The 26,891-nt window shown below is 46.0% G+C and overlaps 1 protein-coding gene across 1 annotated transcript in view; it reads left to right on the forward strand.

Moving 5' to 3' along the window:
• setbp1 (SET binding protein 1) overlaps nucleotides 1-26,891 on the forward strand; it is a 56,660-nt gene that overhangs the window by 16,747 nt on the left and 13,022 nt on the right. Inside the window, exons 3-6 of the mRNA XM_012861330.3 lie at nucleotides 19,854-20,221; nucleotides 20,324-22,234; nucleotides 23,321-23,528; nucleotides 23,614-24,679. Coding sequence (XP_012716784.2) covers nucleotides 19,854-20,221; nucleotides 20,324-22,234; nucleotides 23,321-23,528; nucleotides 23,614-24,679 — 3,553 coding nt within the window. The remainder of the gene's footprint in view (nucleotides 1-19,853; nucleotides 20,222-20,323; nucleotides 22,235-23,320; nucleotides 23,529-23,613; nucleotides 24,680-26,891) is intronic.

Raw genomic sequence — 26,891 nt, forward strand, 5'->3', positions numbered from 1 at the left:
ATAGAAATCCATTAAGAAGGAGATTTGCCTCTAATAGACAGAGAAGGGGAGAGACGGCCAGCCTGATTAGAAGCTAAACATGTAAGAGGAGATGAAAATGTTGGCTTTTTTGTTATTCTCTGTTGTCGGGTGTCACACAGCCAAAATAAAGAGGGATAATTTAAATAAAGATTATGCAGTTGCTCAAAACTAATTCCTTAACAGCAAATCAAAGGGCAGAAAACATGCTTGTGCAGATGAGGAAGTATAGATGTCTGGTGTGTAAAGAGATCGTAACACCAAAATATTCCTACCCAGAGTAAAACCTTCCTTATAAAGTCCTACCCAGGTGCTGTCAGCACATGAGTTGAAGTAAGTGTAAGCTGGTATTATGATCTCTGGGCCCGACAGGGTGAGTGCGTTAAGCTTCACACCTTGTTCCATTTGTAATAGAGACTCTTATTTTGAAGTAAGAGTGGAAGTTCTCTCGTTTCATCGTGGTGTTGACAGAATTTGCTGATGTAGATGTCGTAAGGCTAGCTGACAACGCTGTTAGTCGCTAATGGCGCTAAAGTTAGCATCTGTTTTGGTGCTTCGTGCTCGCCAAACAAGAGAGGAGCGCTGTTTTTGTTTATGTCCAGTTCCAAATCTAAAATACTTGGACTGTAGGCGCCTCAACAAGTTACTTCATACGACAAGAAATTTGACTTCTGTTCCACTTTGCTTTCAATGAATATACTTGAAGTACTATGTACAAAAAAGCTGACTATAAATAAATACATTGTTACAATTGAGGATTGGATTGGTGGAATTATAGAGCGGTGTTCATCAGACTGACAGCCTGACGGAAGAAACTGTCTCTGTGGTGGCTGGTTTTAGCTCATGGCTCTCTCCAGCGTTGGCCTGAAGGTAAAAGTCTTAACAGTTTGTGTGCAGGATGTGTAGGGTCTGTGGAGATGTTAGCTTCCCTTTTTCTGATCCTGGATCTTCGCTGAAGGCCACAACATTTTTTGTTAAAGTGTAACTCACCACTATGTAAAGGCATAATCCCACCACCAGACACATTTTTTAAAATGCCACCAAAAGTGTCGGTTCCAAGAGACATGGCTACGTGTGGGGATGAGCGGTGCGGGACCCGGGGCTGTGGTCAGGATGAGGGAAAGTGACATGTTGAAGTACGGAGTAAAGAGGGTAACACTTGGTGGTTTTGACGGAGATCAGTCTTTTGAGGTGGAGGATTTTTCAAACCCCCTCATCACCGGAGGTTGAAGGTGTTATCAGTTAGTACTGTTATTGGAAAAAAAAGATAAATGATTAAATGAATAAAGTCAGATTTCAATTTGACTTTTACAACTCATGTTAGCAGCACAGTTAGCATGACTGTAAACAGCAGTGTCTGTGTGTATTCCCCTGAAAATATAGATCTTTAACTCGGAGATTAACGAAAGGCATCTTATATTTCCAAATCCAGTGTTTCATGACAGACAGAGGTAAATATTTATAAAGAGCAGGCAGATACAAGTGTCCCTAACATGTTTTGCCTTCCTGTTACCTACTGAAAGTCTTCCTCGCTCTCTCTCAGCTGCAGACATGTTTCAAAAGATTGAAACAAAAATACTCTCTGCTTTAAAACACTCATTTTAAAGGAGTGTTGCATTACAGGGGTAACAAAGCCGGATGCATTTTTACATCCCTGATACCTGCGATTCTCAGTGTGCGAATATTACTAAGTATGCTCAACATGCCATTTTACTTTAGCGTAATTTCAAAAGTGATAGTTTAGTGCCTTCTGCACAGATTTGCTAAAAGTAAGACAGAGAGCAGTATCCCTTAATCCCATTCAGTGCATTTAAAGAAATTCACGTAATTTTACAGCTGTCAGAAATGATGTTTGACATGTATCTGCTTTCTACTATAACTGATTCTATTAGGAGGGGATTATGAAAGAGGGAGTGCAGAAAGGGGAGGCCCAAAAGGGGGTAATTTCCTTTTTTTTTTTTTTAAAAAAAAGGAATCTCCTATCATCTTCATAGCAGGCATCCATAACCAGAGGCGTCATAGAGCGAGCGTGCCGCGTCAGGGGACAGGGCCCACATTATCGCGGTATGATGGGCTCCCCTTCTCTGTCTCCAGCTGACATCACACACATGCTGGACGTCCTCTCGCACACGGCTCTTTGTCTGGCCCATGCCGTGCGCGCTCAGAAGATGAATGTGTGTGTTTTAATAGATCGCGTCCCGGGTCAACCGCTGCATCACTCCTCCAGACGTGGGGGAGGCTTGCACTCCAGCGCACGTGCAGACACGCCGCTTTGCAGGTTCGATGCCTCCGCTTGGCCGAGTGGTTTTGATACCTAAAGTGCATTTGCTTGCTTTCTGCTCGCACAGACAAACGCATACGCCGCACACAAATCAGGTTGAGCGGTGATTGCAGTCAGAGGGAGTGTTTTCCTGGTTATCTGTCCAGTTCCCTGGACGTGCCAAATGTGGCTCTTAATCCATTTTGCTATCTGTGGGGAAAGATAAGCCGGAGCTTTTTCAGGGGTCCGGGCCAGGCTGTTTGTGTTGTTGTTGCTATCCTGCATGTGTGTGTGTGTGTGTGTGTGTGTGTGTGTGTGTGTGTGTTAGTGGATGCATCCGAAAGCTTGACACTAAATACACACTTATCTTGTCTTGACAGCCCCTCCGCTTGGTGGTCCTGCCGACTGTGTGTGTGTGTGTGTGTGTATGTGTGTGTGCGTTGTTGCTTGGTGGTCTTCTCCCAGCAGTGTTTGCTATTATTATGTGTTAGTGAAGTGCATGCAGGGAAATTAATGCTGTCACAGTCGCAAGCCCAAGTGTGCGTAGATGCAATACAGGCGTATGTATGTGTGTGTGTGCGGCGAATGCTCGGGCGTTTGATGTGCATTTTTTCTTTCTTATTCCTGTCTGAGATGGCAGTTGGTGACCTGAGGGACTTGATGAGCTCATAAAAGCAAGCAGCGTGTTTGTCAGCCTGTGTGTGTGTGTGCGTGATGCATCGTGCTTTGCCCGCAGAGAGCAATCCATGATTTATTTATGAATATTTATGTACATAAAAAGATCACCTCTGCTGTGGTCTGACCGAACCATCCCGTTGACTGTCTCTGGTGTCTGTCAGTTTGGTTAAAATTCCCAAATTGTCATTTTAAATTTTTTTTTTTTTTTTTGGTGTCTGGATGTGTGCAGTCAGTGTTTGCAGCCTTTGAGTGTCTGAATGGAGAAAGCTTTAAGGGGCGTTTCCCTTTAGTGGCTTGGGGGATGGTAGATGTGAATGTGTTTGTGTGCATGTGAGCTGGAAGAAGGGGGGGGGGGGGGGGGATTTAGCACCACGGAAACACCAGCTGTCCATCTGTGTCTGACCCCCATGGACACACACACACAGACACACACACAAACACACACACACGTCGCGACTAACCTCTGATATCTTCCAAATCTTCAGAAAGTCCAGTCAAAACACAATCTGTTCAGATGTCTTACACTCGCCAAACACATCCACATGGTCAGGTTTCCATCACTAAAATCCATTTACTGGAGATCCACACTAACCTTGATAAGTTCGGCTCGTCTAATCTAGAGTTACCGAGTATGATAATACCGCATTATGATGGTAGTCATACAAAAAAAAAACTAACAAAACCTGCTATGTTATAATGTCTGTGAAACAGAAGTATATCTCATTATTCCCAATGTGGCTACAATATCATAGTTCTAATAATGTCATCTATACCATGTATTTATTATGTTTTAGATGCTTATATAAGCAAAAATAAAGAGCAAATACAAGTAAAACGTAGATGTCGTTTTCAGGTTCTCTTTGAACAGATCATCATCAGCAGCCATTTTTTTTTTTTGCCTAGCTAATTATCCAGCCAATTTCACGTTGTTCTTCCAGTTTTAAAAATGCCCAAACAATTTAGGGCATCATAGGAAAGTTTGATTATGATAATCAGCGTTAGATTACATTTTTGAGAAGTTGCAATAGTGATTGCTATTTGTTTTAAAATCAAATACATTTGTTGACGTTACACAGTTTTGTCTTAAATGTTTGCGCCGAAAGTGTTGAGAATCACATGAAACCCATGCCTTAGTGGGGATATGATGACCCCAGACTTTGGAAAATCCCCGCACAGTGACGTCTTTGATGGTTAATGTCTCCAGAATATGAGTAATGATAATAAAGTCAAACACAAAAAACAGACTCATGCTGCAAGGCTGCCTGAATGAGGTCTGCAGCAGTGCTCTGACTGCTTTGGATTTATAATGAAAGAATGAATGAATGAATGCACGGCTAGTGATCGGGAACACACACACACACACACACACACACACACACACACACACACACACACACACACACACACAAAGAAGTGCTGGAGGGAAGCAGAAGAAGAGGTGAACTTTGACCCTGCCGGACATTCAAAAGCAGAGGTGATAGCTGAGCTCCAGCCTGCGTGTGTATGTGTATGTGTGTGTGTGTGTGTGTGTGTGTGTGTGTGTGTGTGTGTGTGTGTCTGCTGCATTGTTGTTTGAACGATTGGGTCAGGGTTGAGACAACTGGAGTCTGGCCTTTGCTTTTTTACCCTCGGGGCTGGATTTGATGCCTGTCTGTGTGTGTGTGTGTGTGTGTGTGTTTGTGTGTGTGTGCTGACCATTTGGTGGGAACTGTAGCTAATTTCTCAATCAGACACACACATACCGTCTTCTCACTCCATCCCAAAAGGTCAAGCCCTATTCTTTCCCTATTGTGTCCGGGTCCCAGTGGGTCTCTCTTCCTCCTCAAGCAGATGCAGAAGCGTTGTAAAAGCCGGACCAGCTTTAGGTACGTTTTAATAAAGACCTGAAGCACTTGCTTGCATTTAAAAAAAAAATAAAAAAAAAAATGCTAATGGCTCTGTGACAAATCGGCTTGTTGTGCGCGCTCTGAGACCTGTTGCGTTGACAGGTCGGCGCTGGGAAGCTGGGGGTTTACTGGATGTCCGGGAGCATAAAACACTGAAGTTATCTTGAATGATTCTGGCTTATTGGACATCGGATTCTGGCTGATTTACATCACTGAGGGATGGTCTGGAGGGCAGCCATGTTTAATGTTGAGTCACACCATCTTGAGCTTGTGGTGGCCACTTCATTATCTTCCATCAGCCGTCTGTGGTTGATCGATGTGTGGGTGTGTGTGTGTGTACGTGCACATCGTTGAGGAGAAGTGTAGCGCCTGGAGATCCAGCAGGAACTGTTGCAGGGAGAGCAGGAAACTGGCTGCGGACTCAAAGGAGAAAGACAAGCAAGCGGCGAGTATCGACTTTCTCCGAGTCCCACTGCACGCGTTTGTCAGTGAAATCTGATGGCACCATCAGCTGTCTGGAGCACGCCTGTGTGCGTCTCAGAGGGTGTGTTTCTATACGACTGAAATAAAACACATTAAAGTGTCCAAAATCTAGAGATTAGCTCCACAAATCAAATTGTCTGCAGAAATGGATGTTGGATGTTTCAGAATAAAACGTGATAGCCAGACACACGGATAGGAACGAAATATTAAAAACATCAAATAGATGACAGAAATGACTACTTGAGTGTTTGACATGAGGAAATTTGATTCGTAGGACCCTGGAGTCATTTTTTTCCCCCAACTTTCTGCTCAAAGCTCGGTCAACCTGGATAGGTTGCTGCCGTCTGCTGTCGCAATGTGTTCTAGTTATTTTCTGCCTGCAGAAGTCTTATTATTAAGAGAAGATTTTAGGTCTCTCCACATAAGAAGGTAGTTAGCACAGTTTATGTTTTTTTTCCAGGAACATGTGCAGTAACTAATATGTTCAGCAGGGTAAGGTCCGGCCGAAGTACCCAACTATACCAAAGAACTTGCCTCAAATATTGTTTCAGACAGCTGTTACTCCAAAGTTTCTCCTCATGATTGATACATTCAGTCCTAACAGAGTCTAGCATCAAAGCAGGCCCACAGCATGATACCATCCCCACCATGTTTTACTGTTCGCAGCACCTTCTTTGCCTTATACCACATGCTGATTAATTCCCTTTATTCCTGAAGAGCTCCACTGTAATTTTTTAAACTTCAGTTTTGAGTCCTTTTTTAGTTTGCTCATTGAAATGGTTTATAAATACACATTTTTTCTAATATGCATCCAATATTCATGTAACTTTAACTGTAATTTATGGTCTTTGTCAGAGATGCGCAAATGGCCAGATTATCAATATGGATTTTGCTGATTTCAATCAGTCTTTGAGAACCTTAATATGTATATATATATATATATATATATATATATATATATATATATATATATATATATATACACACACACACACACGTAGGAACAGCATTGAGGCTGTTTTATTCCAACCTTACTGCTGTAAGAGTATAGCAGGAACAGAGGAGTTATCACACATTTTAAACTGTTTAGTGGGTTATATTGGCAATAGTATTACTGAGGGTAAACTTTTTGTGTGTTATCTAGAGTGTCTAGATCTTTACCTTTCACTTTTGACATTTCCAAATCTATCATGCTCTATGAGTAACTTTATTGTACTGATTTTGAGCCTTCCTGTTACCCTCTGAAGTCGACTCTGGATCAGAGCTCCTCTTCAGGTATTTCATGAAACATCCTCAAGGTCGATACAAACTTACTTCCTGTAGCTTTTTGTTCTGGGAAAAAGTCAGGTACAAAATGAACAGCCATGCAAAATGCACCCTAAATGGATAGCCCGTGTATTTCTGTGAAAAAATAAATAATTTCCTTCTTCTGTCATCTGTGGGTGTCCTCTGACTTTATTTTTAAACATCTCCCTGAACTGAGAATAGCTGACTTTGAGTGTTCTTCTGGCAGTACCGGCATGTATGCCGCATTCACTGGCTGGATAAAGATTGGCTTTTTGGGTTTCTAACCAATCACCCAAGGGTCAGCCGACTCTAATCGACAGCTAATTTCTCTGTGCATCTCTGGTCCTTGTGGTTGTCGCTCACCCATTTGTAAACATTTAGATTATAAAGCATTAAAGTCCTTTTACCCTGCAGATAATCGACCACAGAGGAGGACTTTTTAGGTAAGTTATCTAAGTGTAACTCTTTTATAACCACAGCCTTTATTTGACACCGAGTGTTATTACTCCTCGGGCGTTATCTCCAGACCCTGTAAAGTAATGTTGCTGTAGTTTGGCCGTGTATTTGTGCTGCGTCTCTTACGTGAGGGCACCAGCGTGAATAGAACCTGCCTGCCTGTCCTTATGTCTGGGTGTCTGTCCCTGGGCACGGCTCAGACTAAACAAACAGCAGCGTTTATGAAGCAGAGAAGAAGCCACGAGGGTTTTCAGTTTGCTGCTTCATTTCACCGCACAGACGCAGCCTCGTGTGCGGCTCCTCCTCGCTGCCCCGTTCTGTTGCTCCCCCCCCCACTTCCAGTTCGGTGTCTCCTTCTCAGGCGGTCTCTTATGGACCAAACCACTCAGTGAAATATTCAGTGGCTCTCAGACCGAGAGGAATGCCACTCCGTGTGACCTCTCACCCACTGCAGGAGGGATAGCTGGTTTTGGGCGAGGGAGCGAGGCGGCAGCTGCCTGGACAGAAACCTACACAGACGTGCACGAACAGCGTTTTCTGAGAAAACAAACACGTGCTTTAATTCCCGCAGTCTCATAAGACTCGACGCAGCCCTGGACGTGCAGCTCTCCTTCACCCGCATCTCTTTGTGGCTGCCTGGGAAGTGTACGACGCTTCACTTTGGTCTGTTAGCGCGTCTGTGAACACACGAGTGGAGTGCAGCCTCACACAAAGGCATTATTGTTGGTAAGAGGGGGCCTAAGGGGAGGCAGGCAGCATGATTGGTTAAGACTATTGTGTCTCACTTTTCCCATTCTCCCCGTCACTGAGGATGTCATTACTGCGCCTCTCTGACTCTCTTCCTCTTCCTGCAGCTGGCTAGCTGAAGATCATCCGAGGACACACGATGTTCACAGAGACACAAGATCATAAGAGATCAAGCAAAGGCACTGCCTGCTCACAGCCATAAAACCTCAAAAGGTGGACAGAAGAGTCTTATCGCAGCAATTTATTTAGGGCTTTTCCACCAGAGGTTCCCGTGCTCAGCCAGTGACGGTGCTAAAGCCAAATCGAAACTGGTTCTACGAAAGAAAAGACCTGGTTTCCCACAAGTGGAAAGGCTCGTCATTGCGACACTAAGAACGACTCGCCCACTGAGAGTCTGATCCTCCGTCTGATAATTGTGAGTTTTTTTTTCTGGGGGATCAAGGTGCAGGGAGACAATTTAACTACACAAGTCATATTGTTAATTTCAGTGTCTCCAGAGCTGGTGCTTGGAAAGAACCAGTTTATCGGTGCCAGAGCTTGTCGCAGTGAAAGTACAAAGTGCTTTCCATTTTCAGCCAATTCTGTGTGGATGTACTGCTATGTTTTGGGTTATTGTTATGTGGCAGGGTCCAATTCTGCTCCAGCTTTTTTTTTCTGACACATGGCCTCATGTTTTTATGAACCAGCTGCTGCTACATGGTAGGAGTCATGGTGGAGATGGGGAGCTGGCCAGGTGACACTTCCAGCTCAATGCTATGCAGTTGGTGTGAGGTTCTCTACCTGGAACGCTGTTTGGTTTATGTCCTTCAATCTGGTGTCCAGATAATTCACTTTAATTCCACAAGTCACAGTTTTTGCCGTCTCCCACAAACATCAGTTTTGCCTTGATACTTTTCTCAGAGAGTAAAGGTTTCCTCCTTGGACACCTCCCATGAAACGTAAACTTGTGCCGTCTCATTTCTGACTGCTCCTGTTGATCTGTTGTTCACATCAACAGGAGCAAGAACCACAGTTTTTGGAGACTTCTTTTAGTATCTTGCAGGCTTGTTTCAAGGGTGAATGTGCTTGAATGGCCAGACCAGGGCATGTGGGCAACAATCCTTCAAAATGCTGAGTAATGATGTTCTTATCATGTGCATTTAAAGTGGTGGGAAGTTTTAAGAGGCCTTTGTTTTACAGTTGTAATCGTTTGATTATATAATAATTATTTTTAGCATAACAAAAATTCATATTGAATATCCCCTTGTCCGAGTATGTTTGAAAAGGCCGGCCATTTGTAGGATGTTGTGGACTGTGTGCTGAGCACCATTACCATTAGTCTTTAATTGATAAACAATGGGTAAACAACATGTTTTCGTAATAGGCCTCACTTGTCCTGGCACATATGGGTCTACTGCAGCATTCACAGTCCCCCATGATGCAGAATCTTATCAGTCTGTGGACATCTAAGACAGCATGTGTCCCACAGATCGATGAAGGACGTAAAAGGAAGGCATGAACCAACTCTTGTGGAGTCATAGTTGCAAGTTCTGTCTATTTCTATGAGCCCTCTGCTGTCTGCTGAAGTAAATAGGTAAAATACGTTAGGCTTCATAATTTGTGAATAAGTAATCAGTGGTGGTGGGGAGGGGGGGGGGGCTTTGCTGTTTGCTGCTGTAGACCACAGAGAGGAAGTGTTTAATCCGAGCACACAGCTTCTGTCTTGAATTACCAATCATTCCACACAGGAAGTCATCCCTTAGAGCAGCTCATTGGCTGTTAATTGTTTCCTGTTGTAGAGAAGCGGGGCGATTGGGTCATATGGTGCGCAGAGTGTGCGAGCAGCATCCTCCGCTGGTTTCTTGCACTTTGTGCTGCACGTGTGTCTGTATTGGGGAACAGTTTGACGCGTCATGACATAAATTGCATTTTGACTCATCTTGAGGCTTGCAAGGAGTGTCAGATGTCGGAGCCTGCACTCGTGTGTTGTCTTTGTGTTGAGAGCGCGCAACGACTGTGTACTGCTTGCCAGATGACGCTCACTGCCTTCATTGAAAGGACCGATTGGGACATAATCACTGTAATAATCGCTGTGAAACAACCCTAATACGGCTCTTAGTGCCATTCAGTTGTGGGCCGCACTTAAATATGCCCGAGCAAACCATTAATGCTAATAGTGGGGATTAGATGTATACTTTGTGTAGCTTGTAAATGTGTCTGCCATTACTGTGCGAGTAGAAACCTCTAACTGACACATAATAACATGCTCCGGCTCAACCAATCAGGGGCTCTTGTTTAAATTGAGTCATCAACTTTCGAGCATGTCGGAAGAGAGCGTGACAAGGAGGCTCTTTGGTGGGTTTGCTGCTATCTTTAGGAGCACTCCAGTCTGAAGGGTTACGGCTGAGGATGTATGTGGGACCGTTTTTTTTTTTTTTTTCTCCAGACCCACCGCTGCGCTCCGCGTGTGTGCTGTAGATGCGATGCTTGATGGTGTCTGAGGGGAGCTAATGTGCATGACAGCTTGTGTCTGAGAGCGAGGGTGTTTTGGCTCAAGAAATAAAACTCTTTTTTTGCACAGTTATGAAGTGGCACAAAGATGATGTATGGTTTTCAAAGTTTTTGTGTAAATTAAAGTTAGAAACGTCTGACATTCTGATCCCTTTAATTTAATTGCAGTGGAACCTGATGCCTTCAAAAGGGCACCCAATTAGCAAACAGAGTCCACCTGTGTGTCATTTGATCTTGTTATTAAATCCAGACCTCAGAGGTTTGTTGGAGAACATTAGTGACCGCACACAGCATCATGAAGACCAAGGAACCAAGCAGACGGCTCAGGGAGAAAGTCGGAGAAGTTCAAAGCAGCGTTAGGTTAGAAAACAATATTTGAAGCTTTGGGTATTTCACAGAGGACAACAGTAAGCTAGGAGGGCTGCCTTATATTATCAAAACGTCTAATTGCAATGCCATTGGGAAGTATTCAAATGACAACAAAGATCATTATTAACACACTGATTCCCCACTCTTTTCTTTATTTTTTTTTTCAGTCCAATGTTACCCATCCTTTTGTCATTTTAGCTTCTCTGCCTCTAAATATATGTCTGATGTGGGCATTAAAGGCAATGAAACTCTATCCAACCGGTCAGGTATATTATTAAAAGACAACATTTGCATGCATGGCACCTCACATATGACATTACAACTATTGCATTGATATTTTGAGTTAACAATTGTCATTTGTAATATTGTTCACGTCTACTGTACACAAATCAAGACATGACTTCTTGCCTAGTAGCAGCCTAGATGCCCATGGTAACTCTGGATGAGCCGCAGAGATCCACAGCTCAGGTGGGAGACTCTGTTGGCAGGACAGGATAAGAAGTGCCCTCCACAAGCCTGGTCTTTACATTAGAGTGGCGAAAGGTACGCCATTGCTAGAAAAAAGCCAAAAGAAGTCGTATTTGCAGTTTACCGCAAAGACTTGCTAAAAAAAAGGCTCTCTTAACCACACCTGAACTTTTTGACCCAAATGCAAAATACTATGTGTAGAGAACAAATACTCTTGAACATTACCAAAAACACTAAAAAGTTTCACCTTGGTGAAACACGGTGGTGGTGGTATCATGCTGTGGGGATGCTTGTATTCATCAGGGAAGGGCAAGCAGGTCAGAGTTGATGGGAAGATGGATGGATGTGAATACAGGACAATCCTGGGAGGAAAACTGTTTGAAGCTGTAAAAGATTAGAGACTAGATCAGAGGAGGACCTTCCACCAGGACTAAAAACTCCAAACGTACCTCCAGAGCTACAACGAAGAATTTAAATCAAGGTATTTTCCTGCGTTGAGTCAGAACTAAATCTAATAGAAAATCTATGGCAGGGCATTAAAAATTAGTTTTGACAGACTCTGTTAATCTAACCTAACTGAACTTGAGCTGTTTTGCTTAGAGGAATTGGTGAAAAATGTGAGTCTCTAGATGTTGAATAAACTGAGAGACTTATGGCTGTAATTGCAGCACAAACTACAATTGACTGCAAAGCCATGTAGAAAAATGCCCACCACACTTTACAGATTCTTATTTGTCAAAAGAAATGTTGAAAACAATGTTTTCTTTTTCTTCCCACATCATATTCAAGCACAACGTTCTGTTGGTCTAAAAAAAAAAAATTCTGATAAAGCACCTTTTAAAGTTTCAAGTTGTAGCCTGAGAAAATGTAAAAAGTGAAAAAGGACCCAACAACTTTTGCGAGGCGATTTCTAGTGTCGAACTTTTATGTTTTGGAGTGAAACTTCCAAATGTTCCCACCCGCCTTTCCCAGAAGCCGCCTCAGTCTTGCGGTAGGGAAGCGCGGGTCAAAGTAGAACATGCTGAGTAAAAACAGACGCACAGTTTTGGGCAGCGGCGGGTCTGATCCCAGCCGTCCGCAAACCGTTCACCTTGACAACCCCTCCTCTCTTTCCACCCCCCCCCCTTCTTTCTCTCCTCCCTCTTTTCTCTCCCCTGCTGTGGGTCTCCTCAGGCGCATGAATGGAAGTCTTTATTCCCAGGAGAACTGGTGGGAAGAACGAGCGAACTAGAAACAGGGAGGCGGGGGGTGGGGGGGTGGAGGGGTGCTGTGAGAGTGGCCACAAGATCAACACAGTGCCACAGCTCCTCTTTTCTCCTTTGCTGCTTTTCCCTCCTTTTTTTTCCTCTCTGTCCCCCCCCACCCCCATCCTCTCGCCCTGCCCCGCCCGCGTCTCCCTACCCCGTTTTTAAGTGCTGTGGATACAAAGCCCTGTTAGTATTCATGGTGTTTGTTTGCAGAGGAGCTGTGTGTGTGTGTGTGTGTGTGTGTGTGTGTGTGTGTGTGTGTGTGTGTGTGTGTGTGTGTGTGTGTGTGTGTGTGTGTGTGTGTGTTCATGGAGCTGTCAGAAACAGATCACAGGGAAGCAACGCTCTGAATGGAGCTGGAGGGACGCGGGCATGTCGGGGAGGAGGGTGGTGGTTCCCACAGGGGGAGAATGGTCAGTTCTAGAATGGAGGAAAGCAAGAGAAAGGGATGAGGAGATGAGATGGGGGTGAAAGGATCGGGGGGGGTGTGTGTGTGTGAGAGTGGGGGGGGGGGGGTAGATTAGTTTTCTACTTGATGTTAAAACCAAGAGAGTGCGTGAGCTACAAGGTAGGAGCGCAGGGAAAAAGACAGGATCGTATCAATCATAAGATCATAAGGTTTCAGAGGAAAGTGGCGGTAAACGAGTCCAGGCACCTCTGTTCTTGTTGTTCTGTTGCAGCCCCCCCCCCATTCTCCTGTTCTCATTCTTTTACTAACACCCCCCATCTCCCTTTCCTCCCTCCCTCCCTCCCTCCCTCCCTCCCTCCCCCCTCGCTCCCTCTCTTTCTCTTTGTGTGTTTGCCTGGACAGCTGCCCAGTTCCATACACAGGGAAAAATGAAACACTCTAACCGCTGGGCGCGCTGCCAAATAAAAGGCTGCGAAAAACTATTTGAAGGGCAGCGCTGTTGTGTGTGTCTGGGCACGGGAATTTCTGCGCTTGTGTGCGTTTCCGTGGGCCGATGTGTTCGTTGTGTGGTGGGTTGTTGAGATTTGGGTGTGCCTGTTTAGGGTGTTCTTTTCCCAGTATAGTGGTGCAGCACGGGCTGACGGGTCTGTCAGCGTGAGAGAGAAGGAAGCGTTCGGCCCCGCCGTCGGCCTGGGAGGCGAGAGCGCAGGAGGCGAAAGTTTGGAAAAAGTACAGGTGGTGAAAGGAAGGCTAGATATGGGAAAAATGTATTCAGTCTTCATTCTTTATCATCTGAAAGGCAGTGTTGGTTTTCATTCAGAAATAGTGCTGTAAGGCCAAAAAACTTGGGTCTTGGTCTCCTCTGTCAGGAGCGCCATGATCCATTCATTTGTTTCCTATGACCCCTACCTGTCTTGAAAATCCCAGCCCAGATTTGTTGTAAAGATCCCTATTATTCAGTGATGCTTCTCTTGCCGTGCTGCAAATTAAAAGCCAACTTCATCATCTTGTTGATGATTTGATGAAGAAACGCCCCCACACAGCATTATGCTGCCACCACCGTACCTTTGGTAGCTCAGGCTGTATGTTTAGGGTTGTTGTCTTGCTGAGAGGTACATTTTTCACTCTCAAATCCTGTGTACCTCTGGGAAGTATTATTTGAGAATTGCTCTATCCATCTTTAAATCCATACTCACAAGCTTTCTTGACTTTGATGCTGCCACCACCACCTTCTACAGGGGGAATGGTGTGTTCATACTGATGTGACATTTGGCATGAAGGAACCGGTTTATCTTGCTCCTTTCCTCTGGCTTGGGTGTCCCAGTCCATATTTTCAGAATTATATGATTATTATATTATTCTGACCTAGAAATTATACATTTTTCGTTGCCTTAGTGTTGTATTGAGGGTCAACGTCAGAATTGTTTTGTTTTACGGTTTAGTGAAGAAAAACCTCCCCACAGCATCATGCTGCCACCTCCATGTATCCTTGGTGGGGATGTGTTTAGGGTGATGTGTCCAGTTAAGCCCCTTTCCCATCACTGGTGTGCAGTAAATATGTAACCATGAGCCCCCTATTATGGAAGTGGATCAATTCAATTCAATTCAATTTTATTTATATATGCCAATTCATGAAACATGTCATCTCAAGGCACTTTCCAAAGTCAAATTCAATCAGATTATACAGATTGATCAGAAAAATTTCCTATGTAAGGAACCCCAGTAGATTGCATCAAGTCCTGACAAGCAGCATTCAGTCCTGAAGGAGCGTAGAGCCACAGGGAGAGTCGTCTGCATTGTCCATGGCTTTGCAGCAATCCCTCATACTGAGCAAGCATGAAGCGACAGTGGAAAGAAAAAACACCCATTAGCAGAAAGGAAAAACCTCCAGCAGAACCAGACTCAGTATGAACGGTCATCTGCCTCGACCGACTGGGGGTTAGAGAAGACAGAGCAGAGACACAACAAGAGAGACAAAAAAGCACAGAAGCACACATTGATCCAGTAATCTGTTCTACATTAGATGGTAGTAGCTGGTGATCTGTCTTCTCTGGATGATGTCACAGATAACAGAACGCCAGACCAGGTGTACCTACTATGAAGAAAAAAATGACAGTGAACAAATAGTTAAAAGCTGAAATAACAACAAGCAATGCAAATTGGGGAACAGTAGGAGGTTTGGCATTGATGGGTCGACTCCAACCCCCTGCTCTGAGTTGGGACTTTTCAGTTGATCACAAGGCTTAACGTACACAACTGGATTGTAGATTGAAAGTGTGATCTGAAAGGAACTTTATTTTTCTACCAATCATAGCGTCTACAACCCAATCAATCATCTACAACCCAAATGATTGGTCTACAACCCAATCATTTGGGTTGTAGACCAAAAAGTTCTGGTCAGAGCTTCGTCTTCTACAGCTTTGCTGCTTAACGGGGCGTTGACATCCCAGCTCAGATTTGAGACAAGGTATTGCTGATTTTGGAATAAGACGTTTATCTGGGTTTGCTCAGTGGTCATAAAAGCTGTGAAATTGCTCTTTATTGGGGTACTGAATTGGAAGCCAGTGGATGCATCATGTTGTCTCATGATTTCATGAATAATAGCTTCATGATGCTGCCACCACCATGTTACACAATGGGGATGGTGTGTTCAGGGTGATGCATAGTTTAGCCTTCCATCGCACACCGCATTTTGGAGTCAAACCATCTGAAGAGAGAACTTCTACGTCTTCTACGTGGCTTAAGTAGTAAATGCTGAAACCATCTACAGCATTGCATCGTTTGTATATGGATAATAAAGCCCAACTAGGTAAACGTTTGTGCTGAAATGTCCATAATGTTATAAAATCTGCCCTATAAATCTGAGGACTTGAGTCTGGGAAAGGGTGGAAATTTTTAATGGAACATTTTGAGGAACCCCGAGAGCAATATTCAACTTCTCATTTTACAAAAGCCCGCTGAGTGGCTGAGAGTGATGCATTCAGGCGCACGCCCACATATCTGTCGGTAAATTTATGCTGACTCATTTGCAAAGTGCCTTTCAGTTGGCCGATTGCAGCACTTAGTCACATATTATCCATGACCTCCTGTGCTGCTGCGCACTGACCTTATCTGATGGTTACATCACCACTAAAAACAGGAATATGTGGCTCCAAAACAGCCGACAGTCCATGCTGAAACAGCGGCGAGCATCTTAGAGGTGATTGCTGATCTGGAACCAGAGCAGATGCTCTACAGGAAGAGAAATCCACAACAGGAGCTGAGGACTAATCGCTGATCTTTATCCTTATCTTCCTTCGGCTGGTTGGGACCTGTAGATGGCAGGGAGTGTGGGAGAGGTTGAGGACTGCAGGTCTTGTGCTTGTAAAGGTCAGAGTCCACGCTTGTGCTGGTGTCCTAATTTCCTGACTGCTGCAGGTTAACATTAAGGCACAGAGACAAATGCCTGTTCACACAGAACAGAGGAAAAGTCAGTTAAAAAAATGGAGAGTCAGACTAGAAGTAGAGAAAAACACCAACAATTACCACAAGGCTTGTTTACACGTTCTAAGATCTGGATCAACTGCACTAATATGCTGGTTAGAAATACCTGGTTCTGTTCAGTTCTTTTCTTCTTCTCCTTTGAATAGAGGTTTTACAAACCAGTGCATTATCGCCCCCTTGAGACTGCTGTTTAAAATGTATTTCTTTTTAGCCTCACATCTCTGACATTGCAGAGGAAGAACACTCTGATCGATTCTAGTCCCTTTTCTCTTGACTGAACGTCTCCCCAGAAGTCTGCCTTGGTCCCTGGCTGACCTTCTTTGAGAGCGCTTGTTGGAACCAAGCTCAGGAGAAGAGTTTACCATAGCACTCTACGCTACAACATTTATTTTTGCCTTCTTACAGACTTTTTTATTGAAGTGAGGAGTCGCTGGACAGCCCAAAAGCCAGTACCAAGAGAGACCAACGGTGCGCTCCTTACTAGTAGTGACCTGTGAATGAAAAAAGTTCATCTGTGGGAGCCAACTGTCCCTCCAGCCAGACAGGGTTGATGTGAACGACGGTACTGGAACGGACCTGGTTCTGAAGACCTAAGCAGGCTCATCCTTCACACGTCTATACCCGAAGTCCTGATTGTCAATGTCCAGACAGCTTCTGAAACAATGCTTTCTCCTAAACGGTCTTCAAAAATTATCATTAGGTCATGACACTCCTAATCAGACAATCAAAATTAATATTTTTATAGTATTTCAACAATAATTTTTGTCTTTACACATCAGAAAAAAATTATACTTAATTATTTTTAGGGTTTAATCAGCTTAATTCTTATAGAAAAAGAGCTCCAAACCTTCTGATTACCCTACAGTCGCCTGTCGCGTTTATTGGTTGTATTGGTTACTTAGACTTGCTTTATTAGATTGTGTTTAGTAACAAATAGTCATAGATTGACATTAGACATAATATCTCTCCCTGTAGTCTTATTTTTCCAAATGGATCGATATTAGAATTAAAAATAAATCGGCACTCCTTTGAGATTGTAATTGTTAAAACCTCAATAGAAAGATTTATGCTTCAGATAAAAGTCAATCCATTGTGAGGAGCTGTGAGACTTATATGATTTTTGATGACCAGAGAGAAGTCCCTTTAAAGAGGCGGATAACTGTTCGATCTTATACACCTCCTACCGGCCTGTGCCTGGTCCTAGCTGAGCGCCGAACAGGCAGCTGACCTTATGTGGAGAATAAGAGCCAAGCGCCGCTCCGACATCCATTTGTTGACTAAAACACCGCGGTGAGTGCTGGCAGCTCCCTCTTTATGACCGCTATTTACATTACCAGACTGTATGTGTGCATTTTCCCTGGAAATGCCTCACACAGAGAGACACACAGACGTGGGGGGTGGAGGGGTGAAGGAGAGGGAGGTGGAGGAAACTAAGAACAAAAAGCTGAACTGGTGCCAATATGACCCAGGCTCAACCAGGAAAAAAGGGGAGGTGTGGGGGTTGCACACCATTTGTAATTTGGTCTTCTTATTTCTCTCCTTCTTTTGCTCTCACATCTCTGGTGCCAGACGTCTCCATGCCTCCTCTTTTTTTTTTATTATCCATCCGGGGTTGCTTTGTGGTCGGTGGGGAGGATGTGTATGGTAAATGCGCGTGTAAGATTGTCTGTCTTTAACCCCCCCACCCACCCCCTTTTATGTCTCTGTCCTGGTCGCCTGCCTTTTACCCCAAGCAGCAGGTTTTCTAGGACAGGTTAAATGAGAAAGTGAGCGCGTATCGGGTGCCCTCTCACCTTACTCGTCTCTGGACTCGCGGCTCTCCTCTCTGGTGTCAGTGCGTGCGCATGCACCGAAGCGCATGCATTTATTGGCTTTGTTAATCATTTACGCTGCTCAGTGTTTGTTTGCTTGGGCGTGTATGTGCTTCCCCCCCCCCACCCCCATCCCTCTCTACCCATGTGCCGAGTACCGTGCTACTTGGCGGTTGGGTGTGTGTGTTTTTGTGCTTTGCCAGTCGAACAGACTCTGGAAACAACTCCTCCTATTTGACTACCAACAGGAGACAAGATGGCATGAAAAGTGTTGTTGGAGGGATTGAGCCGATCAAAGCAGGAGCAAACGTTAACACAGGGACCGGCGGCGGGGCATACAGTTGTCCTAGTTGTGCATGGAACCCGTGCACACAATGAATTTGCAGAGCACCTGCTCGCATATCCACGTTTTGCGTGTCTGCGTGTGAATCCGTGATTTAGAAAAAAAAAAAAATGTTTAAAACTTAAAGCGACTGTATGGAAGTGTGTCTGTGTGGGCGCTTGCACGCCAGTGTGTGTGTGTGTGTGTGTGTGTGTGTGTACATGACCATAAGAGGCAAACCTGTGGTTAGGTTTCATCTCCCTGCTGCGCAGCAGAACAGTCTTGTTGCGTCATACTGAGTCTGTTAATAACAGGCTAAACCACAAAGGCCATCCGCTGCTCTATTTCTCATCTTCCAGCGGCACACTGATTATGCAGCAGTGATACATCAGGCACGGTTGTCTCGTCTGATGCAGCACATTGAGATTTTACATCCTCAGTTATGGACGGACAGATATAAATTATGTATTGAAGTGTAATGCCTTGCTAAAGCAATTGCACTAGTTCACACTCTGTCCCCTTACAGCCACAACCTTTATGCATTTTTTTGAAAAGTTGTGTGATAGACCAACTCAATGTAGAGCACAACTGTGAGGTGGAAAAAAAAAAAGAATGCATGATTTTCAACGTATTTTGCACATAAAAATCTCAAAAGTGTGGCATGCATTTGTAATCAGCCTCCCTGAGTTGATGTTTTGTAGAGGCGCCTTTTGGGGGTATTTCTGTGAAGCTTCTGCACATTTAGACAATGAAATTTGTTACAATTTGTCTGCTGCAGTGGATTTTGTTTAGGGCTACCAGAGAAAATGGGACAGAAAACAAATGCAAAGCACAAGTTACATATTATTATTTGTAAAAAATGCATCGGTTTTACTTTCTCTGCACATAGAATCCCAGCAAGAAACGTTGAAGCTTATTATTGAAGCCTGACGAAATGTGAAAATGTTCAAGGGGAATGAAACATTTTTAAAGACACCGTAAAACCTGACTTGACGTTTATCCTTGCCCACTGTAGAAAATGTTAAAACCATGTTGAGAATTTCTGCCGTACAGTTAAGCGTTTAATTTGTAAATCAAACATCTCCAACTCTACCCTCCCTGCTCTCACAGCAGGCAACATCCTTGCCACAGGAATTTAATTGCTCTGTAAACAAGGCCTTTGTTTTGCCGTGCATTGTTTGGTCTCGCACAAAAGCCGTTTTAAAATCCTCGGCTGTACTGTGAATAGGGATGAATGTCATATCAGAGCACAGTGGGGTTCACTGATTTGAAAGGTGCTTACACTATGAAAAATGTACCCTAAGCTGGTTGAATAGTCATGGTAGTCATTCTTATTTGCTATTATCAGTCTGTCCCTTGCAGCTGTTTGTGCAAAGCTGTTTTCTCATTCCCCCGAATGAAGTAAACAGCAAGATTCTTTTGTCCTCTGTCATCTCCAGACTTACGAGCGCCAGTTCAGGATGCCTGAGCAGAGAGACGGAGGTCTTCTACAGCTACTGGGAGATCCCGCTCCGCCCAAACACCAGCCCCGCGGCTCACTCCTCTCCAACACGCAGCAGACGCAGCAGCACCAAATCGGTCCAGGCTGGATCACATCCGCGGCGCCTTTTTCTTCCCCGGGCCATCCGGCCGACATCGAGCCGGCCGGAGACCTGGGAGGAGGGAGCAGAGGTTCATCGCTTGACCCGACACAACCTTACTCCCGAACGGCAACTCCAAGCCCGTCTCCCCAGAGATCCATGACTCCGGACCTGCAGCTACCCGTGGTCACGGACGCCAGCATTCTCAACCTCACCTCATTGAGCAGGTATAGTTCCCTGCAGATAAACTGCTTGAGATGATTGTCGATCCTTTTATTTTTTTTCTCCATCACGTTTAATCTTCCCTTCATGCGTCCCCTTCTCTTCAGGGGAAAGGGTTTGCAAGAGGTCAGCGAGCAGCTCTTTGGGAACATCAAGAGGAAGTACGGAAGGAAAGACTCTCAGAGGATGTTCGCAAACCCCCACAGCGCCGACGCACCTTGGGGAAGGCAGTCGGAAAGAGATCCGGAGAGCCTGGCCAACTCTGAAGAGAGGCAGAGGTACAGGCAAGAGGGGACGGCTGAGCAGTTTCAGGACGAGAGGGAGGAACGGAGGAAAGAAGAACGAGAGCAAGCGAACGCAGGAAGGAGAGGCGACGAAGAAGAGAGAGGCATGGCCATGCAGGTGGAGGACGGGAAAGGAAGAAAGAGGCGGAGGAGGCCGTCGTTCGATGAGTCGTTTTCCATGGAGGAGCGTTCCCAGCAGCAGGTTCTGGATGCTGCAGAGAAGCCCCAGGCCGGACCACCAGAACCTAAAATAGCACATAAGATAGAGGCTCACAAAAACGATTCCCGTCTTTCAAGCCAGACTGATGGCAGTGCAGAAAGGATAGAAAAGGCAGATAAAGCTGATAGGAGGGATAAGGGAGAGAGGGCAGAGAGAGGAGAGGCCGCTACATGTAGGCCTGACCAGGAATCTGAGCTGAGCTCCAACAGGGTGAAGAAGAACCCTGTGGGTCGCCCCAAGAGCATCACGGATACGCTGAAACTCAGAGAGGCAACATACAATCAGATCAACAAACCCAGTCTCGGCATGAACCCCAGGTTCCCCAGCCCCAGCTCTCGAGTTTGCATGAGTCCGACTTCCAGCCCTAAATCCAGGATTAACATCAGCCCGAGTCCAAGTCCTAGACCCCGGATGGACCTGAGTCCGAGCCCCAGCACTGGCAGCAACCCTGGTGCCGGTTCCAGGCCAACCAAGGCCACCGAAAGATGGTCCTACCTGAAAGCTAAAAGTCATACGAGTCTCACTTCCCCTCAGAGAGACAGCATGGGCAGCCCCTCCGCCCTAACCGACCCGCCCTCCGCCTTCCCCATCACTCCCTCCAGCCCGCTCTACACCAACACCGACAGCCTGACTGTGCACGCTCCCATCAAGAGGAAGCGTGGACGTCCCAAGAAGCAGCCCCTCCTGACCGTCGAGACCATTCACGAGGGCACCTCCACCTCACCTCTGAGCCCGCTGGCGAAGGAATCAAACCTGGGGCTCAACCGCCGGAGGAAGATGCACACACTGAACCCTCTGGTGCACGCGGCCTCAGCTTCCAGTGACGGCTCCAACAACACGAAAGTGAAGCGCGGGAGAGGTCACCCCAGGGCGGCGAATAAGACCAAGCTGGGAAAGATGCAGAGCATCCTGAACGAGATCCTCTCCGGATCCAGTCAGAACGGCTCCCTGGCTTTGAAGTCAGCCTCTGCTCCGGTTACCTCAGCCATGAGTGCCATGGCGACGACCATCGAGGCTCGATTGGGTAAGCAGATAAACGTGAGCAAGAGAGGGACCATCTACATCGGTAAGAAGCGAGGGCGGAAACCCAGAGCAGAAACACAAGGCTCCGTCTCCCTGAAAACCGGCAGGGACAAGCCACAGATGTCTCTTTCCACGTCCGGTTTTTATGACAGCCCTGCAGTGCCTTCCACCAACTCATCTCCGAGCTCCAGTGCTCCATCCCTGAGAGCCGGCAGCGCAGACGCCACCATGCCCAGTTTGCAGCCCATCTCAGCCCTGCTCACCAAACCATCGGGGAGAGGATTTCTCTCAGGGGGCTGGAAACTTTCTCCTCCTCGCCTTCTGGCTAACTCACCCTCCCACCTGTCAGAGGGGGCGTCAGTGAAGGAGGTGACCCTTTCTCCCATCAGCGAGTCCCACAGCGAGGAGACGATTCCTAGTGACAGTGGAATCGGCACAGACAACAACAGCACCTCGGATCAGACCGAAAAGGGTCCTGCCTCTCGCCGCAGGTACAATAATCTGCTTACTTAACCCATCATTGTTGAATAATTTACCACATGCAGCCCCTTGCATTCCCTTTTAGCGCTTTCAGATATTCTTTTAATTCCAAATGGTAAACTTCAGTGTATTTTTATTTGGATTTTATGTGATTTTAGTGCGTAACTGTGAAGTCAAAGTAGAATCACGTGGCTTTCAGGATGACTTACAAACAAAAATCTGAAAAGTGTGGCATGCATTTGAACCACCTTCTCCCGCAGGTGCAGGTTTTTTAGGGTATGTCTCTACCAGTGTTGCACATCAAAGACTGAAAAACCTTCATCAACAATCACAAGTGTTTATTGTCATTATGTAATCATAGTGAAATTTGGCGAGACGTCCGTTCGGAATTCATATATAACACACAGAAACATTCAAAGATTGGGCCAATTTAATACATGGATATGCTTTAATCTGAACCAGTCCATTGCAGTTTAAGCCTCCTCCCCAGTTTTCAGTATTTCTTTGACTTCCCTTTTCCTACTGCAGAAAAACAGGACAAAAAATAAGCCAAAAAGTTCAGTTTTGGTCTGGTTCTGACGTTTGCTCTGATCCCTTGTGGTAAACCTGTCAATGTGAATGGACGGCTTTCTTCTTGCTGCTGTTCTATGAAGGCCAGATCTGTGGAGTGCACGACTAAAGAGTTGTCCTGTCAGCACATTCTGGCAACTGAACAGTGGATCTCTCCTACTTATCACAGGAGTTATCTGCTTCCCCAACAATATCCTGTTCATTATGGGTGGACTGTATTTACTAATTAGATTCCTTCTGAACTTGCATGTCACTTCATTTAGAGGTCTCTCAGTAAGTGGAGTTCAACACATGTTCACGCCACACTTAACATTGTTTTATCTGCTGAACATTTTGAAAACTATGTTTAATTTTACTTCCGCTTTACAGCTATGCACGATTCCTTGTGTTGGTCTATCAGATGAAATCCCCATAAAATACAATGAAGTTCGTGGTTGTAACCTGGCAAGATCTGTGAAGGTTCCAGGAGCTTTGTAAATTGTTAGTTAATGCCTATAATTTATTGATCTAATGCTGTGTTCATGCAGGTACTCATTTGATCTCTGCGGGTTTGAATCCCCGGAGGCTGCCGCCCTGGACACTTCCAACAGGGGCAGCAGACCACGCTGCGAGCGAAAAGTTACGGCCGTGGACAGCTATCTGTCGCAGCAGGAGAAGAAGCAAAAGCATCACCGCCGGAAGAGGAAGTGCCTGCAGACCCGGGACCATCTTCACTTTCTCTCTGAACTGGAAGAGGTTTGTAGCGGGACGATGACGCAGGCTTCATCTGTGAATAACGGCGAGCGTTAAACGTGGCTAACGTGGCTCTATGTCCTCGCAGGTCGTGCTAAAGTTCCAGCAGCTGCGAGTATCCCACAGGCTGTACACCTGCTACCCCCAGCATCCGTACCCGTCTATTTTCCGACTCAACTTCCACCATTACTATCCGCTCAGCTACGACTCCTACGCCTGCGACTCCAGCTCGTACCTGCGCAGGAGTGCCGACCTGAAGGCTAAAAGGAGACGCGGCCGCCCAGCCAAAGCCAGCGAACCCATCGCATCCAAGCTGCCGTTCGTCCCGGGATATGGCTATTCGCTGGGCGGGGGTAATTACTATGCAGCGCCGTACGCAATGCCTTACGCGCCTCCTCTGAATCTGGGCTACTTCCCCCCAACGCCGCCGTTTTACCTGCCCCACCACTCGCTTGGACCCGCTCCTCCATCTCCGTTCATGAGGCCCGCTCTCCCCCCGCCCAAAGCTTTCCACACGAGTGGGCACCCCAAGCTGCAGATGGGGGCAAAGATCCGCAGTGCTAGTGGCCCACTGCAGGGCCCCACGGTAAGAGCGGAGGCCCTGGGCTCCCTGGGCAGCGGCGGCGCGGCTGGCCTCGCCGGGGTCCGCCTTCATAAGAGGAAGCACAAACACAAGCACAAGCACAAGGACGAACCTCTCCTGTCCCCACGGGACCGGCAGGAGCTGGGTGGACTTTTCAGCGGAGCCAAGACCAACATGCGGCTAGGCATGCTCAGCGAGAGGAGGGACTTGGCCGGTCAGGGTTCCTCGAAGCATCTGGAGAAGCAGAGGGGCAACGCGAGAGGCTCGAACCTGGGATCAGGCATGGGGATTTTCGAGTCGGACCAGCTGTCCGCGCGGGGTCTCGCCGACAGCCAGTTTCACTCGTGTCAGACTTCACAGCCTGTGAAGGGCTTCATGAGCGGCTACAGCAGCCAATCGCAGCGGTCGGAGTCGGCGTCTGACCTTTTTCAGGGGTTACGGGAGGAAGAGTGTGCCGGGAGGAACAGAAGGACTAGGCTCACTGTCTTCGGAGATCAGGGCTTGATGCCTTTCCAAACGGCCAGGCAGGAGCCGGAGCAGATGAACGAGTGCTCCAGTCCAGCCCTCAGTGGTAAGGATTACATTTTAACCATTCACTTTTATTTCCAAAGAAAATGCACGCCCTGCCCCCTTTGATGAGCTCAAAACAATGCATTGAACAGGTGCACCTGAAGGTATCAGAATAAAAGGAAAACTTATTCCAGAAATTATATAGATTCATCCCACATGTTGATTTCTGTTGATTCTGAGGATTATGGCTTAGAAATAATGAAAATGCACAACTTATAGCATCTCATGAAACCAGAATGTTAAGTGAGACCAAACAAAAGGATTTGTCATAGCCGATGTAATGACGCACAATAGGCTGATGACTTGTCAATTGTCCAGATGACAGTCATCGGCACTGTCCACGAGAACGACGAGTCACAAAAAATCCTTTACAACGACGCTGCCTGTTCATAGTGCAGCGTCTAGGCATGTGTGATGGAAGATGGAGTGGAAGAAAAGTGGTAGAAAAAGTATGGTAGGTGATGGAGAAGCTGAGGGAGCAGGATGCCGAGGCACAGAGGAAAGAATACTAAACGAACAAGAGTAAACACTCAAAAATGACCAAAAAGGGAGGAATTTAGTTAACATAGAACACCACAAATAGACCCAAATGGCCAAACTACGCTAAATGTCCAGAAGTAGGTAATGAGTGAGTGTGAATTGCAGCGCTTCTTTCCCATTCTGTGTCTTTAAGCCACTCCAGAGCCAGAGACAACTTCAGAACCTGTGATAATGAGAAAAGGGACTTGATTGTTACTCAGTGGCCCAAAGTCCTCATTCCAGACGAAAGTCAATTTTGCATGTAATTTGGAAATTGACAGTGATGGATTGGCAATCTGTTAAGTTTGCTGATTGATTGATTGATTTCAATCAAGTTCCCAGAGTCTGGAGGAAGAGTGGAGAGGCACAGAAGTTGCTTGAGGTTCAGGGTTGACAGAGAATCTCTGGAGTATCATCAAGAGGAAGACGAGAGATACCGAAGGCAACGATGCAAACCAGCTGGAGGCGGCTATCACAGCAGCCTGGGCTTCCATTACACCCCAGCAGAACCACAGGCTGATTGCCTCCAGGCCACACTGCATTGATGCGGTAATTCAAGCGAAAAGAGGCCCAACCAGGTCCCGAGTGCATATAAAGAACAGCACATAGACATGCTTTTCATTAGGCAGGCGTAGATGTTATAGAAGTCCTGTTATTAATGACCTTATGTAATATTTAAAGAGTCAGAGGAAGTAAATTGTTGGTTTTCATTAGCTGGAAGCCATATTCATCAACAGAATATTAACAGAAACAAATGCTGGAAACGTATGCACGAACTGAATTACTGAAATTTATTAACTTTTATGTGTCATTCTAATTCATTGAGGTGCACCTGCATAATTAGACATCCCGTTGGTTCCTCACAGTGGACCCCTTCAGACTGGGCTGGGCGGACATTCTCAGACTCTTGTGGTCGCCTGACTGAACCCGTGTTCAGACAGGAAGTTTTCAAAGTGAAATGAAGTTCCCTGGCGTTTCAAACTCGCACATGTTCATTGATGAAAACTGCATGTATACAAACAAAGGCCAATCTGCTGCACGCCCACTAATCGCCTGAACGCCAGCGATGGGAGAACGGCTGCACGTGTTGTTGCAAGGCAGCTGTGCGGGATCCTAACCTGCCAAGGTTATTGGACTGGTAACGTGGGCAGATTGAGATCACTCTCTAGCTCAGTGATAATGGACATCTGTCCTGCACTGGTTCTACGCGGGCATGCAGGCAGCGTTAATAGGACTTCCTTGAATGGAGATGCGGTACCTGTGAACGTTACTCCTGTTTATGAATAAACCCTCGCGCTGCGTTATCGGGCGTCAGAGCGCACAAAGACGCAGGTTAGGTCCACATTCTCCCAGAGCAATGTGTAATTTGTTATGTTCCGTATTCGGCTGTCTGTGAGCACATCTGGCCGGGGATAAAGAGAACGTAATGCATTGGAGACAACTATAATTCACTGATCTCTCCGTCCCCCCCCCCCCCTCCCCACCACCTCCCTCTCTTCCTTCTCTCCTGCCAATGCGTTCGCCAGAGATATATTATTCACACAGTGTGATTTACTTTCTACAGACACGCCGTAAAAGGCTCTTGCCTGTGTTAAAAGAGCTGGCTGGGTGCCAGGGGTTTAATGACTGGGGCCCAGTCCAGTGGTGGGGAGGAGAAGCCAGGGGCTCAGTCAGAACGCACCCCCCCCCCCACA

Source organism: Fundulus heteroclitus, chromosome 12, assembly GCF_011125445.2.
Source record: "Fundulus heteroclitus isolate FHET01 chromosome 12, MU-UCD_Fhet_4.1, whole genome shotgun sequence".
Lineage (NCBI taxonomy): Eukaryota > Metazoa > Chordata > Actinopteri > Cyprinodontiformes > Fundulidae > Fundulus > Fundulus heteroclitus.